Genomic DNA, 18,331 nt, shown 5'->3' with positions numbered 1-18,331 from the left:
TTAGATCTAATCTCGCGTTCCCGCGCGCTGCGTGCCTAATTAAAGATCGATATCTCCCCGATATTATTGCCACCCCCTTCCCACACGTTTCCCCCTCCCGCTTCGCCTCCTCCTCCGCCATTCCCCCCGCGCGCACCGCGTAGCAGGTTATTAAATTCTCCTATCTCGTGAGATCGGGACCGGCCGGTCCTGCCCGACCTTATCTGATCCGGTCGATCTACCCGGTCTCGTTACCTTTCGGCTCTACGCTCCTCGTTCCACCTCGTTCCCGCGCGACCGGCCGATGGTCACCGGATCGACACTTTCGACATTTCGAGGGATGACAAACGGACACGGGGATGCGCCGTACGGGAGAACCGTCATATCTGGCACGCGCGAAAGCGACGAGCCCCGATCGATTTTCCGGAAAACCGGAAGGAGAAAGATCGTTGGGCGGTTCTCGCGCTCCGCGAGTCTGACCAGCGACGTACTATTTACATCCTGAAAGTGACAGGTCTAATTATTTCAATGTTTTCCCCTTTTTTGCACAACGTTTTTTTCTGATTAATAACGTTTATCGCTACTTCACTTATTTACTCATTTAAGTAGCAAAGTACAATATTTATTACAGATCCGATCGTTTTCGACGTAGTTTGATTATTTTCATATAGTTGCCCTAAATTTTACTCTATCAAATGTGCTAATTATTTACATATATATTCGCGAATTAGTTAATTTTTTAAATAATTTTATTATTTTAGGCGACATAGAGAAATGAAATTCTCTTAATTCTTCGAGAAATTGCTTCTTTAATTCACCGTGACTATTTATCTATTAGGCTGCTAAGATACGCCTTTTCCAGACGTATCCCTTGAAGAAGAATCTTTTTATTCGTCCAAGTCCAAGATTATACGAGCGAAATAAAAGCGGCGGCTTGTAAATCGCCGAAGCTTTCTCCGCTACCAATTTGCGAGGTGGCGCGGCGACGTTACTCTTCGCCACCCCTATCGACAATCAGCCGTTCCCCCATGCTTTCTCTCTTCTCCCTCTCTTTCCCATCTTCTCCTCCTCCTTCGTTACCGGGTTTTAACGTGGAACGGAAAAAAATCGCCGGCCCGGCAGCGCGGCGGAGGAAACCGAGACGGTGACAGATGGAGCGCGACGATAACGTCTCTCGAAGGTCCTGTTCGCGGGCGAAACGACCTGCGCGGATCCTGTTCCTGTCGCGAGATAAACGAAACAGCTGCGTCTCGGCGCCGATCAAAGATCTCTCCTCCTCCTCCTCCTCCTCTTTCTCACCGGGCTCTGCCCTCAGGGCGCTTTCGACGTCCGGGCGCGCGATCGCGCGCGCGGAAATAAATGAGGGGAAATGCACAACGTGCGTGATAACGACACGTGAACGCGAACACGGCCTTCTGCGCTCCGACTCCCAATGATCTCATTCGGATAGCGAGAGTCACGAGGGGATATAACTCTATTCATTTCAAATCGTTCAATTAAAATCCGAGATTCGTTTGAATCTGAATACAATTTCAAGAAGAGTTTCTGGGTATTTGAACATCGAGGAACATCAGCACGGAATATCAATTCGGAATTATAACACGTGCCGGGGTGTTCAGAAAGCGCGGCTTCGTTCATCCAGCAACCGTCGGTCTTTCGGATCGAACTGATAGTTTCTGAATGTATTTTTGGACTTTCTCTCCGATTTTTTCACTTTTTGTGAAGCTTCGAATCTCAACAAATCCTCTAAACTTTAGATTCAATATTTGAGTTCGAGAAACTAAGGAATACGACGTCAAGTTCGGTATTCAGAAATCAAGAAGTCAAGAAAATCTGCGAATTCAAACGTTCTAGGATTCACGGACGTGGATGAAACGATCACGTGCGGTGAGTAGACAACCGAAGGGAATTTATATCGAGAGTATCGACAGACGACTCGGTTCTGAGTGAAATCGCATTCTTGGCCGTGGTCTGAGTGATGGAAGGCACCTTGGAATCGGTGGAGGGAGAGGATCTCCACCGGCTCTAATCCTAATATACAGAGTCTAATCACCGCTCTGCGATCGGGTGCCAGGAGATTAGCCCGAGCAATCCCGATATTATAAGACCGGTCGTATACAGGGTAAGAGAAAATAACAAAAAAATCCGACGAGAGAGAAAGAGGAGCGCAGGAAGAGAAAGGGAGATCGTCCGATGGATGATGTTCATGATGGGCAAACAAATTAGAGAGATAGAGAGGGCGGCGGGGGAGAAGAGAGGGAGGAGTGTTCGATCAACGGACTGGAGATATTGTAGTGCTGGTAATTTCGGATAAAGACAATGTCCGCGTTGTGTCGATGTAGTCGTATGATTAGCATATCGACGATGCTTCAAAGTTGTCTTCGTCAAACGGAAGTCTTCGGAATTGATGACTAGGAGAGCAGGAGATAATTGTTTGTCTTAAAGTAGAACTTTATCGAGGAAGACAAAGAAGATCTAAATATACATTGTGATTATATATAAATCAAATCATGGGAACTGTTATCTTTAACGGGAAAGTAAATTGGATAAGATAGAGAATTTCAAATTGATAATGATGTATTAATGTTTATATTAATATTCTTCTAATGTTAAAATATATATATATATACATATATATATATATACTTAAAAAAAAACATTTCGTTCTTTTTATGAAATTTAAAATATCGGCATTTGAATGAATTTTAGATTCAACAGTCGAATTTTAGTTTAATTATTCAAACTCTTTTAGAAACTACTAATGTTTGTTTTAAGATAAAACTAATCGAAGAAGATAAAGAGGATATAAATATATATGTACATTATGATCAACAGGGTCAATCCATTATCATGAAATCTGTTATCTTAAATTTGTTATCTGGATAGGAAATAAGATAGAAAATGGATATACTCTGTGTATTAGAAAATTCCGAATTAATATTGATATATCAATGTTTATATTGATATCCTTTACATTAAAATATACTCTTATTAAAATATATTCTCCGTTTCTTGAAATTAAAAATATTGGAATTTAAATAAACTTTGGCTTTTATAGGTGAACAATTTTAATTTAAGTATACATAATTGCGGTTTAATTATTCAAGCTCTCTTAGAAGCAATTATCTCGATTTTCTAATCGCGTACCTGGCATCAGGAGAAAAGTCGTCGCTCTCCCAAATACCTTTATTTATTAAAGGTTAATAACAAATACCACCAATACGCGATTTACCTCGTGTATCGCAACAGGCTGATCGTGATTAAGTGATAAATGTGGAAAGTCGAAACGGCGACGTTATCAGCGCGGGATATCGGACTTATCGTCGTCCTTTAGGATAATTACTATGATCGTTGTCCCTACGGCCGAGTAGACGTGGGGGAGGGGGAGGAAGAGGAGGAGGCGTAAACGCCAAGCATACGAAGGCGGAGGTGGCGACGAAGCAGGCTCGTCCCGCATGAATAATGCGCTCCACGACGTGATCCGAGCTTCCCAGAAGAGACGGCTGGCGACCGTCGGTGGACGGATACACCTCGGGTACCTCGAGTACCGATCCGAAGTATCGATCGACACAATAAAGCTGTTACGTATCTGACTCGCGGGAGACTGCGACTCGGCGACCGTTGGTTGTGCTTGAGAGTTTACAGCGTCCGCCTTCACAAACTATTTATAGACACATTCCGGCAGAGAACTGCGAAATATTAGAATTTTAATTCGTATCTGACGAGATTTCTGACACATTGCGCAATATTTGTACGAAAAGAACAAAATAAGACAGTTCTAAACTATCAGGATTCTGAAGTGATATAATCCTTGAATTCCCAATTTCTGACGCTGGAATTGCGAAAGCCGCGATTCTCAAAGCTTGGAATTATCAGAATTCTAGTTTATCAGAGTTTTGAACTAGAATTTTCAAAGTATACGATAGAGCTGTGAAATATCATCCAAAAATTATTCCGATTTTGTAAGTATTGAATTATGCAAATCTTACGGAATATCCGTACTGTGTGGTAAAATTCAGAGTGGAGTAAATCCTGAAATACTGAGTAGAAAAATGTTTGCCCAGTTTTCATATCGTTTTCATATCGCAATTTTTTTGTTGCTCGAGTCGTTCCTTTACGCGTGTACTTGAAGCCGCGGGAAGGAATAGTACGACACCGAGATAATCAAACTCTGTTCTGTTTCTCAAGTCCTCGGCGTTTCTCATTTACGCCGTTCGGTTAAAAATACCTCGCACAACGATACACGATCGATTGCCATTCCATTCGTAATTAAAGTCCGCGACTTGCACCGCGCGTTTGATCCGATATTCCACGAAGGACGGACACGTCGATCGCTCGATCGGCCGAGGAGCGGAGGCCTCCCTCCTCGGTGCCCCTCGTCCGGAAGTCCGACACGGGGAGCACCCCTCTCTCCCCTCTGTTCGCCGTCTTTCCGAAGGCTCGCGAGTTGAGCTCTCACTTAGCGGCCGCGGTGTCACGATCGGGACCGGCCGCATTAGCATATCTCCACGATGCAACGTGTAAGGGGTGCGAATGGCGGGGGGTGCGGGAGGACGGCGGGCGGAGGAGGAAGAGAGACAAAGCGAATGGTCGCGGAACGGCGTTATACGAGTGGCGAGAGCGATCGACCTCGTGGGTCGTGAAAAGGCGCACGATCCGCAATGCGAATAGGTGGGGAGGGGAGGGGGTTCTCGGGGGCAGAACGTAGAGAAGGAGGAGGAGACGAGGAAAGGGCGGAGGGGACAGAAGACTCACTCAGGCCGAGGCCCCGTCCCGCTGCCTGTAATGCCTGTTACCTGTACGTCGCGTGTTTGCCTACCCGCGTCACGATCAGGATCCTATTTGCATAGCGCCGATGAAGCTGCTACCGTTCTGCGCCGTCTGCGAGTCCTCTCGGAGGACGCGCGTCGGCGGTGTACGTGGGTGTGCACAGGGTGTCGTGCAAGTCGTGGGCTCTCTCTTCCATGACCAAATGTACGAATTTTTAGGAGCCACGATGATTACAATAAGAATGTGCGTCTCCGAATATATCTTTACGTGGGACGAAGGGAGCGATTGCGAATGGAATCTTTCTGCGAATCGTTAACTTGCCCGAGAGCCTTCAAGGCTACACTTCGAGTCTGAACCACTTAAGACTCTTCAAAAATTGATGTTTTTGGATAATTTAATATTAATTATTGGCAATTTTACTAATTTTATTATATTCTTCAGTCTTTTCTACCCCAATTTCATATATAACTCTCAAAAGTTTGATTGATTAGACCCAGCATTATACACGATCAAAGGTCCATAAGCGAGGTCCATATATGGACCATGTAGCCTTTAAGGGTTAAGGGATGAAATTCGTCATCCGGATGCATTCGACGATCAATCGGAAGAGCGGCGCGTGGCGTATCTCGAAATTTCCGTTTATTAACGTTTGAACCGAGCAACGTCGACCGTGACTGAAGCGGCGAGGAAGGAAGGAAGGGTTTGGAGCTCGGGATAATAAATGCCCCGAATACCTACTTATTACTTTAACGAGCGGACGCTTTTGCATCGCGCGGCTCTCGCGGCACGCGTGTGCCCTCGGTCACGGAACGCGCGATGATTTACCGGCACATCACGTGCGCTCGCGCGACTCCTCAAGAGTACGTCTGGTCTACGCGTCTCTGATTGTTTTATCGATCTTCGCTTCGTTAAATCAACGGGAACCGGGGCTCTCGCCCCGGTCCGTAGATGCAATTTAATCTCGCCGTCTCTTTGCGACTGGGGCCCGATTCTCTAACGACAAACGTATGCGCAAACTCTGCTCTAACAGAAAAGCTGCAAGCTTATTGGCTAAAATTCGTACTGTGCGATAGCCAATCAATTTGCAGCCTTTCTGTTAGAGCAGAGTTTGCGTATACGTTTCTCGTTAGAGAATAGGGCCCCTGGACGCGAGCGCGTCTCGAAGATGTACGCGGCGTCGCGAGGGTCCTATCCTTAATCGCACTTGTTCTTTGGGGAATTAATAAATCGAATATAATTCTATTATATGTTGAATTTGCTTGCCAGAGAACAATAGGTGCAACTTTTCCTGCGAGTAAAAAGGTGAAAATTTCTGAGGCAAACTTACCCAAAGTCTACTTAATTAATTCTTTGTTTTTTCCAACAAGACGCGCAAAGCTTCCTCAAAATTAACGTCCTTCAAAGATTCATAACTTGAAAAATTCAGAGCTCCCGAGATTCCAAAGATCCCAGAATTCCTCCGATTCATCAGAACTGCAAGATTTCAAGTAACTTCCACAGTTCGAAACTACAAAACTACAAACTAAGGGTCTGAGGTAATAAGATATCGAACGAACTTATCGTTGCGTGACGCATCAATCGCGCCGGTCGGAGGCACCGGTAAATCGGCCGGAATTTGAGGCTCATTAGCGGGGACGGAGTATATCGGAAGGACGTGGTGGAGTGGCGGGATCGAAAGTACGAGCTTCCGGCTCCGTTCTTCAGCGCGACGCCCGGAGTCGCCGCGATTGCTCGCTTCTTGCATAAAGCGGGGGCCGAAGGTGTACACGGGCGCGGCGGTATCGGTTCCGAGAAAGGCTTATCAGGCCGCGGATATGTTAATGGCGGCCGTGTTGCCTCCCCGCGGACCCCTCCTACCCCGCCGCCTCTTCGAGATATATTGCACCCCAACCGTCGTTGCACGACGGAGGTGGTTGGACGCTCGTAAAAGTGGTGGTCGTAGGTGCGCAGCCCCCTTTCACGATCGGCGATGTATGCAATGTGCATGCACACGCAATTAAGACTGTTCCGAGTTTCAAGGGAGTCTTGAAGATTAAGTTTTCAATTGATCGTCAAAATATTAGAACAGGACTATATAGGTATTGCAGATTATTTCGTATTTTCTTAGGATTCACCTCGTATTCTTTGAAGACGTTTTCTTCCATCCCTTCGTCAGAACCTTCAGAAGCTCAGAAATTTCATTTCTAAACTTGAGAATACCCGAGTTGCGGGATAGATCTTAATAATTTTTTTTTACAGAAAATTATATGTATTTGTTTCGCCAATAATTAATAAACGAGAAAGAAATTTTTTTTTGTTTTTTTACATTTAAATTTTATTTTAAGATATTCAAAATGTTGCGTTTCTAGTTTGTAATTTTATGACTAAAAATTTTTTTTTGGAACTTGAAGCTTAAGTCTCAAAATTTTTGTCAGGTTCTTTGAAATTTAGCATATTTGGAGCCGTGAATTTCGGAAGGTTGGAGGAGATTCTTCGGATCCTGAAATTCGGGCTGTTTCAAAGCCTTTTAAATCCACGGTACGACCATTGTATTCTTGAATTTTCGGACGTGGTAGGATTATTCGAATGCCCGGATCCTCAGATCTCCGATCCGATCGCGAGTCCAATCCACGCTCGAAGAGATCATCTTGAAATCTCCCGGCTCGATAATAGAACCTCGGAGGGGGGGGGGGAAGGAAACCAACCGTGCGAGATAAGAGAGCTTATCTGCAACTTCTATCATTCACACCTCTCGCTTCAATCATACGATAGAGAGATCTATTCGCGGCCTTCTCTTCACCGTACACCTCTCCTCTCTCCAATCGTACATCTCAGATCACGAGATGGAGCAGGAGGAAGAAGAGGAATAAGAAGAAGAAGCGGACAAGGGTCGCGTATGAACTCGCAGAGACGTCGTCGCTGGCGAACATATGCATGGCTGTGCAATTAAGGCCCGCGATCGTGCTCGTTCCCGAGAGGGACGGAAATAGATCCGTAGGAGAGAAAAAGGGAGGCTCTGCCGCGCCGTGCCCTGCCCATGCCACGCCACGCCACGCCACGGCCGATCCATCGATGACCGCTTATTTACAGAGAAGCAGAGAGGAAGGAACACGACCCGAGTGTAGATACTAGCGCGGGATAGCCCACGAGGCGCGCTCCGCAACCCTTTGTCCAATCTCCCCATGCATCTCTCTCTCTCTCCAAGTACTCCCTCGCGTCGCGGCCCCCTCTGTCACTCTCCCCGTGTCCGCTCCTTCTTCTCCTCGCCTGAGGAGGCAATTAAAGCATCCGCGTAATTCTCGAGTCTCGATCTCTCGCGACGACGAACCACCTGGTGGATCGTTCGAGCTCTCCTCGAAGTTCTTGATGATCAATGGAAAAAATGTCTTGAGAATCGTGTATATTTAAATATGATTTCTTATATTAAAACCTTGATCGAAAAATATCTTATCGTTATGATCAGAAGGGCCGAATGATCAATGTTCTGGTCGTAATTATTTAATAATTAAAATATTTACATTAAAGGAACGCAATCTTTAAAGTTTTTCAGCATTGATATCAATTTTCTTTTGAATATTTCTTCCTAACAGTTAACTATTCAAATACTATATTGAAAGCGTAATTTCTAATTAATTCCCAAATTCCGCGACGAGAATGAATTTTCTCAGAGATTCCTTCGATCGTCAGTGATACCCCTAGCTTCCTGGCGCAATCCTCAGAGTTAAATCTCCTATCAATGCATCCATCACACACGCTCGCCGGGACCAGCCCTTAGACACTAAACTATTCGACAGGCTGCGCTTGTCGAGCAAGCCGAGCGCGCGACCCCGAGGTGGGGGATGAGAGGTGGCGTGCGAAGGGTGCAATTGGTGGTTGTGCCGGACGGGGGTAGACCGAGCCGGCGAGAGAGTAGGGAACGTAGGGTACGCGAAGGGCCGCTGTACCGAGAGCCCATTAGGCACCCGGACAGATCCGGAGAACGGTTTCTCTCATCGCGACACCTCGCCCAGCTTCCCTCCGCTCCAGCGACGTCGTTATGGTCGTCTCACGGGCTACCTCCGACCGGCACTGGCGATTTCTGAAGAAATGTACGCTCGTCTGTGTTATATCACTTATATCTCTTAATCCTGGTAGAGCCGAATTCGAGCGGAAGTCGAATGAAAGACTTGGGATGACAGTGAGATAAATTCATAATTTGTAGGATTCGCTTTTTGAACGACCAGGCAGTCTTGCAAGATGGACTTTATAAATTATGGACGTAGTTTGTCTCTGTCTTCGACTTGTCTTCAGATCTTGAATTTGCAACGTTGTAACTTCTCAAGAAATCTCAAATCTTCGAACGATTAAAGTTCGATTCAAAACAATTCGAAATTATTATTTTATCACAATCTTTCAGATTTTTCTATAATATTTCTTTTAACATTCTCCGTGTTTGTCTATATTCTCACAAAAGAATATAGAAAAACATTTTTATATTTTCAGAATTATAATAATTTGTTGTTATCACTTTAAAGCGTGCGTGTTAAAATAAAATAGCGAGGTAATTTAACTGATAAGGGTGAACATTTTTATAGCGTCTGTTATTTCTCTATTATTTCATTGCGGATTGAGAATACCGATTGATGAGTGCTTCTGTTTCGGTTCCAGGGGAGGATGAGGAGTGGAGCGACTCGGAGAAGACCCCGTCGGTGAGCAGCGGTGTGGACGGTGGCGGATCGGCGGTATCGAGTCCGGTCGCAGTCGTCGAGGAGGACTCGAGTTTACCACCCCCTCCAAGACTCAACCCCGCGTTATCTTCGACCAGCTCCTCCGCCAGTGAGGACATCAAGCTGCGCCTCAGCGTGCTCTCAGAGGACGCGAGAAAGCGTCTGGCCAGCTTCGCCGAGGACATCGAGGTGCGTTGACTTTGTATTTGAGAATTAATTAGAAATTACGCTTTTAAAATAGTATTTAAACAGTTAACGTCAACATTGAGGAAAATTGTATTAAATTAATTATACAACACCGTTAGGAAGAAGTATTCGAAAGAAAATTGATATCAATGCTAAGAAAAGCTCAAGTCATTTGATTAATTGAAGATTTCTTTAATGTAAAACTAGTTATATTTTAATAATTAAGTGAAACAAGACACGCTGCAATGTACAATTAATTATAATTAGAGAAATTGCCATTTAAGGGCCGGGCTGGTATATAGCATTAATAATTTCAAATACGTAATTCTCCGATTAACCCGTCGATTTTCCAATTACCAATCTTTTTAAACTCATTCTGGAATTTTTCCAATAATATTTTTTAAACGCAACTTCGAGATTTTACATTTAGAATTCAATTTTTTATTTAAAAAATACATGCAGGCTAGAGGCATAAGAGACCGCCATGCGCCGTCCAGGAGCGTGCGGACGCGGGAGTCGAGTCCCAAGGATGTCGATGAGGAGCCACAGGCCAAGGAGGACGACTGCCAGCCGAGGTCGTCGTCCTCGTTGTCGTCCACCGTCGTCAAGAGACGGGACTCCGTCTGCCGCAGGGACTCGGAGGACTCGGGAGAGACCAAGAGGATACGACTCGACGACGAGGTAGCACCAAGACTGAGACTCAATACTAGTCTGGCGACGGATCCCGCCCTGCGACCCGCCGCCGTCGCCGCCCTTACCGTGAAGCCGGAGAACACGTCGCCGCCGAATCCAACGCCACCGCTTCCGGCTGGACTACAGAACGGTAAGTAGGACCTAGTACGACGACGCTTTCATTCAGAAACGCGTGAAACAGTTAGAAAGCTGTAGACGAAAGGAATTTTCAGCTCGAGTCCCGCACACTGAAAGTAAAGTGTTTGGTATTTGCGACTATAATTGCATAGTAAAATAATTATGCTTGGGGTTCTTGTTTTTATAATTATTACTGCTATAACATTAGTAAAAATAACTTTATACCAAGATCTTTCAATTATAGTCATTTTCATCATATTTATAGTACGATATCTTACTATATTTTTTTCTATATGTACACAAATCACAGATTATAGTGATAAAACATGTATGTGGTTTATGAATGCATGTTAGAGCTATAATAATAGTGAGAGCTATATAATTCACACCGAAAATAACGAAAAATAATAGTGAACTTGTGGTAACTGCAACGATAATGTGATTTACGGGATAATTACAAATTACTAAATATAAATATTGACAAATGTATTTTAAAAATTTTATTAAAAGGGAATTTTTTGGGGAATTTGAATTAGAACTTTTGAAACTGATGTAATAGTAGATGGATAGACTCCTCCATCGGGATCTGGAGAAACCGGAACCTTTAAAGATTTACGAGAGAATTAATTATATGGAATAAGAAATAATAAATAAGTACAAGCTCACATGAACTTATCACCAGGGTCCTGATTGAATTGATTTCTTCAGCGATCGCATCAGGTCGCCTGTTCGTCCTGCCGACCGACGGCAAGGAGACAATCACGGTGGAGCCGGCCAGGCCGCCGCCGACCGCCCTGATCTGCCCGCCGTGCGGCATTCGGTTCAGCTCGGCGAGCACCCTCGAGGCCCATCGCACCTTCTACTGCGCCCATCGGCCTCGCGCGGACGAGGACGCGGCGAACGACGAGGACGACGACGGCGGCAGCAAGCCCGGCGGCAAGTTCGAAGTGCGGAAGGCATACGCGTGCCCGCACTGCTCCTACAGCGCCGACAAGAAGGTGTCCCTGAATCGTCACATGCGGATGCACGCGGCCTCGCCGGCGCCGCCGACGATACCGTCGTCGTCGTCGGTGGCGGCGGCGGTGGCGATGGTGGCGAACGTGGCGAACCCGAACTCCTCGACGAGCAACCCGGCCGCGGCCGGTCAGACCACCGCATCCAACGGTTCCTTGAACGAGGAGGCCGAGAGATACTGCAGGAACTGCGACATTCGATTCAGCTCCTTGAAGACGTATCGGTGGGTGGACGGAAGAATAGAATGAAGAAAACTATAATGAGAAGAATTCTATTTGAAATCATAGACGCAAAAATAAAATAATGTATAAATTTAAAAGAATAGTCTGCCATTATTTAAAAAATTTACTACAACTATAGATTAAAAATTGCGAGAATAATTTTTAAAATAAAGTGGAGACTTTTTCTGATCTTTGAAATTTTAGGAATTTATGAATTTTTGAGATTCTCGAATTATCGAAACTTAGATTCGCGTAATAATTCAGAATTTTTGGATCCTAAAAATCTTCGAAGCTGTAGATTCTCTTAAAAACAAATATTAATCTGAAAAAGTCAATCTAATTTAATGCAAAATAAGTTGTGTAAACTTTTTTAACTGTTGTAAAAACTATAGCAATTTATAATATTATTAATTATTAATAATTTACGTTCGTATGTATAAAGATTACAGACGTTTCCTCAATTGCAATTTAATCTATTTCAGGGCACACAAAACGCATTATTGCAGCACGAGGCACGTGGTGAAGGATACGTTGCCGACGCCGACGCCGACGCCGGCATCCTCGGTGAAGGCGTCACCGCCGACCAGCTCGAGTCCTGGTGACTCGCCACCGCCGCAGCCGTGCCTGGCGCTGCCTACTAACCCCATTCTCATCGTGCCGTATTCGTTGTTTCGCGGTGCGAGCGTCCTCGCCGCGCCGGCACTTCCGGCCCCTGACACAGCATGCTTCCTTTTGCCAAACGGTATCAGTATTTTTCAACCCTTTCTTCAGAATAGATGTTAGATGTTAATAAATGACATTCTCTCTGGAACACGATTGTTGCGTTTTCAGGTTCCCTTCAGCCAATGACGAGGGGCCTCGCCTCCACGGCCCAAAACGCCGTGGTGGAGCCGCCGGCCGTCCTGAGGGCGGCGAACAAGCCCTCGACGCCGGTGGTCGCGGCGGCGTCCACGTCGCCGTCCGCCTCGGCGCCCCTCGATCTCAGCGTACGCAGGTCGCCAGTGCACCAGGACGAAAAGGAGAACCGAATGTCGCCGACACCGTCGTCCCTGCCGCCGCCTCCGGGCAGTCCCAGGTCCAGAGGCAGCGGTAGCCCCAGAACGAGGTCCATCGGTCCGGCCCAGACCGCCGCCGTCGCGCCACCCCCGCCCACGGAACTCGCCCTGAGACTCGCTGAACTGCCGCCGCCCCCCGTCCCCGGGGTGCTCGTCAAGCAGGGCGTCTCCAGGTAAGCAACCGGTTTTCTTCCGAAGAATCAGATTGAGTCTCTGGAAGTCTGAATCTTTTAAATCTCTATATGCTTTCTACATGTATAAATTTTTGATCCTTGAAACTTGTGAGTCTTTAAACTCTTCACTTTGGATCTTCAGAACCCTTTTTATTTGTTCGTCAATCACGAACTTTAAAGAATTTTCCTTGATTTTTGAGATCTTATGAGATTAGCTTTTCTTGGAATTATAGAATATATATCGTTTGTCCTTTCAAGGTGCAAGGAATGCAACATCGTATTCTGCCGACATGAGAACTTCGTCGCTCATAAGAAGCACTACTGCCAGGCGAGGGAGACAACGGTGAGCAACAGTCCGCCGCCTCCCGGCACGCCCTCGCCGCCCCTGGTCCAGCTCATCTGCGCCGCGTGCGGCATCAAGTTCGCTTCCATAGACAATCTGGTCGCCCATCAGGCGTTCTACTGTCCCAAGAGGCCCGAACCCCAGGAGCATCACACGCGGTGTTCTAAGTGCAAGGTAAAGTCTAATAAATAAAACAGTGAGAAGAAAGAAACTAAATATTACAAGATGCTTGAAGAATATCTGAAATTTTTTTAGGATGTTTAAAAGGCGCTATGAAAGAAGAATGTCGAAATTTAGAAATATCATTAGACACAAGCGCAACGTTGAAGCCTAAAATATCTCTTTAGAGGTCTCGACTTTTTTTAAACAAACCCCGTTTCATCTTTGTTAAGATCGATGATCCCGATTGCCCGAAGGCAATGACGAGAAGGATTTAATGAGATATAATGGCTTGTCGCAGGCGATGATAGAACCTGGAAGCAGTCATACCTGCACCAGCGGTACGACTGGTGGCTGGCGATGCCCGGTCTGCGGTGCCGTCAGTCCCACGGCCGGCGCCGCTCAGCGTCACATGGACTCCCATCAGGGCGTCAAGGCCTTCCGTTGCACGATCTGTCGTTACAAGGGCAACACTCTGCGCGGCATGAGGACCCACATTAGGATGCACTTCGACAAGCGCGGCACTGATCTACAGGTTGGTCTCTCTCTTCCTGTGTTTCAGCCTTATATCGCATTCTTTGTTAACTGCTTAACTCTTTCTAAGTCTAAATACAAACTAAATTTTAATATTGCTTTTTTGTAAAATATTGGATAAATATACTAAATATATGTCTTCGAAAAAAGTAAATCAGAATTAAATCTTTCTTTCTTTTAGGAAATATTTAGGACGCACCTTTAACTGAGAGAATCTTATGAAACGTTCTTTGTCACAGGAGGAGAATTATATAACGTGCGTGCTGGACGACGAGGCGACGCTGTCGACACCAGAACCCGTGGCTACCACGACGCCAGAAGAGATCCCTGTTGAGATCCAGGTGAACGGCAAGACGGAGATAAGGAAGAGCCCGCAGCCGCCACCACCGCCGCCACCGCCGTTGACGCCGGTGGTCGCTGGCAAGGTAAAGCAAGAACGCGAGGACACGCCGCCGCCGGACGAGAGCCTGGACCCCAGCAAGAGCGGGCCGCGCTACTGCCGTTCCTGTGACATCAGTTTCAATTACCTAAGCACCTTCATCGCCCACAAGAAGTTCTATTGCTCGAGTCACGCCGGCGAGGCGAGCAATAACAATAACAATAATAACAACAATAACAACAACAACGCCAGCGGCCATCCGACGACGCCGCCGACCGGCAGGACCGAGGCGTCGGTGCTTTAAATCTCCGAAGTTCTGCGGACAATGACTTCTCCGCTGTTCGTCCCCCTTCTCGGAGGACCTTCTAGTTTCTTTTTTAGGATTTACTTCGAAATAAGCGGGAGTGATAATTCGGCAATAATTTCTGAGATTTGTCTATATATTCGTGCTTCGAGAATTAATTTGACTAAATGAAGAAGGAGAGACCCCCCCCCCTGCATTTTGAATAATTATCGCAAATTTTTTTCAAAAAATACGAATAATATTTTTTCGAAAGAAGCAGTTTTGCTAGTGATGTAGAATACATTACATTCTTATTATTTGATCAAATTAATTTAATATCCTGGAAATATTTATAGTCCTTTTTTTTTAATTAGACCTGAGGTCCGTTGCTGCGTAAAGTTCCAACAAATTTGTTAAGTTTGATGAGAGAAAATATACAAATGTACAATTACAGACCGATCGAAGGAAGGCATAGATAGAGAGAGGGTTGTACTCTATTTTAAATTTTATAAGTTATATCGAGTTATATCCAATATTTTAAAATGTTTTGTCAGTAAATTTTTTAATTTGCATTAAATCAGCTGACTAAGTGAAATTGAGAACAAACTACAATCTTTGCTCATTTCCGAGAAATAATTTATTATATTAGAATTTTGTGATCGATGATTTATCTTACAATACAATACTCGTTCATTTTATTACGGGATAATTAGCAATTAAGCGAATTACAAAATCGATCCGTATGCGAGCTGCGATGTTAGTAAAGCTAGCCCCAGATTATGTACGCAATTCCAAAAAGAATTCCTCACATGAATTACATATTTGCTAATGGTCGAGCACCATTAACAAATATAGATGAAAATAGTCGAAATATCGCTGCACCGAATATTTGTGGAATATTTTCCTGCCCAAATCTTTAGTATCGCATAATACAAGATGGTAAGCAGGAATCGAACCTGGATCTTTTGCTCGACAAGTGCTCTAACATTGACTAACTATTTAGCACCCCACTTCCGTGAACGTCACATTTTGTTAGGGAGGTTCCTTTGGAAGAGAAAGAAAAGGACGAGACGTGTTGGAGACGCGATGACCGACTCTAAAAGCGGGGACTGTTTATTGTTGCCAGTTTATACATAATATAATAAGCGATTATCGGACTTCTTAGTTGAATATTTTAATTACGTTGTGTGATTTTTGTTGACCCAGGGAATCGTTTGTACTTATAAGCCGAAGGTATCTATGTGTAAATATATGACACACTCATATATACATACATATATATTTATTATAATTGTATTATATTTCGAATTGCACTATAAAATATTTTCAAATATTTCCAAGTGTTTTCCGAAATATAATATATAATTGTAATATATAAAATATGTATATATAAAACATTGTATAATTAGGAATCATTTTACGCGTGTGTGAATGGACGAGCTTGCAGGAAAGGGTTGCAAACAGAGTCATGACACACAGTTAGACATATTATTAAATCTACATATAACATGATAACAAAATAAAATCTAAATTATTTTAAGAAAGAAGCTTAATTCTTTCGCGATAAGTTAGTATTGTTTATTTCTCATTACCTAAATTAATTTGTAGTATAATATATTTACATATCTGTTTTCTATATTACGTACTACTTCTTTTTTCTTTATCGTTTATTCTTCATTTTGTCTCTTAATTGAAAATTCAAGAATCAGTTCGAGAATGTTTCACAAATAAAAAGGCCTTTCGACATAAATTAAGTTATATCTAAATTATACCCAGCATATTTTATACATATACATGGCTCTGATTGCAAGCGATCTTTTTTGGCGATCGTCGCGTCGTTTCGATATTCTTGAGGGACAATTTTTGAGAGTGCCGGAAAGAATCGGCGAGACGCCGCCGTCGTCCTGTACATATAATAATTGGCGAAGAATAAAGTGGAGAAAGAAAAAAAACGACTGGGCTCGACGCCAACACGATCGATCGATTCGGGCGTTGCTGTGCAATCTCATGACTCTCCAATAATCTCGTAGCGTTAATAATCGACATTACCTTAACGAACGAATACGATGAGTGTAAAATGTTGTACAGTAGGCGAGTAGAGTATTACGGAGCGGTAGTAAACGATCCTGATGAATGATACCAATCTCAGCTTGTGAATCTGCTAAGTTACGTTGCGCAATGTATGACATTTAATATATATATTATATATATAAATAAAAAATGGTTACGCATGTCCGCGAAAATTGCGCCCGCGTTTGCGAATAATAACGTGAATGCGTCGATAAATATCCATTGAGAGAATTTAAAGTGCATTTATCAGAGTCATATCATAAAAACGAAAGAATTAATGGCAAAAAAATTTCCTTGCTAGCTATTGTATTTATTTATCACAGCGTTTAAAAAAAAGAAAAGAGCTAAGAGAAAAAGACGGAAAAATTTAATATATTAAATTTAATATTCTTTATACTTTTAATATTAAATACTTCGATAACACAAATTAAACTTTATAGATCGAATCAGGAGTCGTGCAAGATTTTGTTAATTTTTTAAGCTGCTCAGTCGGAAAAAATATATTTTTAATGACAAAGATAATTTAATATTCATAAATGTAATGTTTTTATTTAAATAAATGATTAAGGAAAGCTCGACTCCTTAAATTCATCGAAGACTTAAAATTTCGTAGAAATATTTAGGAAACTCCTATTGGGATGTCTCGTATATATATGTTGCAACAAATACAATTTTGCGACAGAAAGGCCGACGATCTCCAAACGCCTTCGCTTATCGGCGTTAATATTTGGATTTTTATCGGCGCACTCGGCACTCCGTGCACTCTAAATCAAAATCATCGTACGTGCTCGCGAAGCGGAGCGAGCATCCCCCCCTCGTCGCAGGGCGCGTGTGAATGTAATATAAATTAGAATTAAGGCCAGTGTTACGTGTATACGCAATGTACTACTCATATCATACGACGAGCTCGTTAATTAATTAAAAAGAATAAAAAACATAAGAAACATGCCGACCCCCCGTTGTCCGCGCGGCGAATTCCACGGCGTGAGAGAGACTTCGAGGCGTGAAATCGCGAGAAGAATCTCCTGCAAGAGACAAGTAATCTCGTCACATCGACCGGATTTATTCCCTCCGCCCTCTTCCCCCCCCCCCTCGTTCCCGATAATTATAGACGATTTCGAGGTAATTTTCTTCGATCCGCGAAAACACCTTTTGTTAAACGTTACGTTGTTAATCGCGGACCGAACTTGTGTGTGCGTGTGTATGTACGTGTGTGCGTGCTTGTATGTACGACGAAGAAAATTTATAAATCCACGCAACTGGTACTTCCAACAACTTGTTATAATACGCTATAAATCTGGTGTATATCATTACATGCCATATCCACGACGACAAGTAAATTCTTTCTTCAACAACACAGGCACATCCCGCACCATCCTTCCGGGGGATCGATCGCTTAATCTTCTCATGGAAGCAAACGCACGCGGATCTTTTCGCGAAACTAGTCGAAATCGTTCTCGTGGTCTTTTTTTTTAACTTTTATAGTTGCATTCACAATCATTTCTCTACTCAACTTTTCGGTCCGTAAAACCATCGGAGATTGGATTTTTTTCATTTGATTTTACGTGATCGATCCTCTCGTCTCTAGGCTTACTTCTTTTGCCATTTTTATTTTGATAGACGGATTTTACATGCGAGAAGTCTGTAATAAATATATATAGACAAATATA

The 18,331-nt window shown here is 43.8% G+C and overlaps 1 protein-coding gene across 2 annotated transcripts in view; it reads left to right on the top strand.

Annotated features, from left to right (window-relative positions):
* Ush (Zinc finger protein ush) overlaps nt 1-15,874 on the top strand; it is a 172,566-nt gene extending 156,692 nt beyond the window's left edge. For both annotated transcript variants that reach the window (XM_071792946.1, XM_071792945.1), the window contains exons 2-9: nt 9,376-9,623; nt 10,083-10,443; nt 11,139-11,667; nt 12,148-12,407; nt 12,497-12,893; nt 13,152-13,410; nt 13,697-13,930; nt 14,169-15,874. In XM_071792946.1, coding sequence (XP_071649047.1) covers nt 9,376-9,623; nt 10,083-10,443; nt 11,139-11,667; nt 12,148-12,407; nt 12,497-12,893; nt 13,152-13,410; nt 13,697-13,930; nt 14,169-14,612 — 2,732 coding nt within the window. In that variant the 3' untranslated portion in view covers nt 14,613-15,874. The remainder of the gene's footprint in view (nt 1-9,375; nt 9,624-10,082; nt 10,444-11,138; nt 11,668-12,147; nt 12,408-12,496; nt 12,894-13,151; nt 13,411-13,696; nt 13,931-14,168) is intronic.
* Nucleotides 15,875-18,331: the final 2,457 nt, after the last annotated feature.

This window comes from Temnothorax longispinosus, chromosome 11, assembly GCF_030848805.1.
Source record: "Temnothorax longispinosus isolate EJ_2023e chromosome 11, Tlon_JGU_v1, whole genome shotgun sequence".
NCBI lineage: Eukaryota > Metazoa > Arthropoda > Insecta > Hymenoptera > Formicidae > Temnothorax > Temnothorax longispinosus.
The sequence above is the reverse complement of the archived record's forward strand: the minus strand, read 5'-3'. Positions and strand labels throughout refer to the sequence as shown.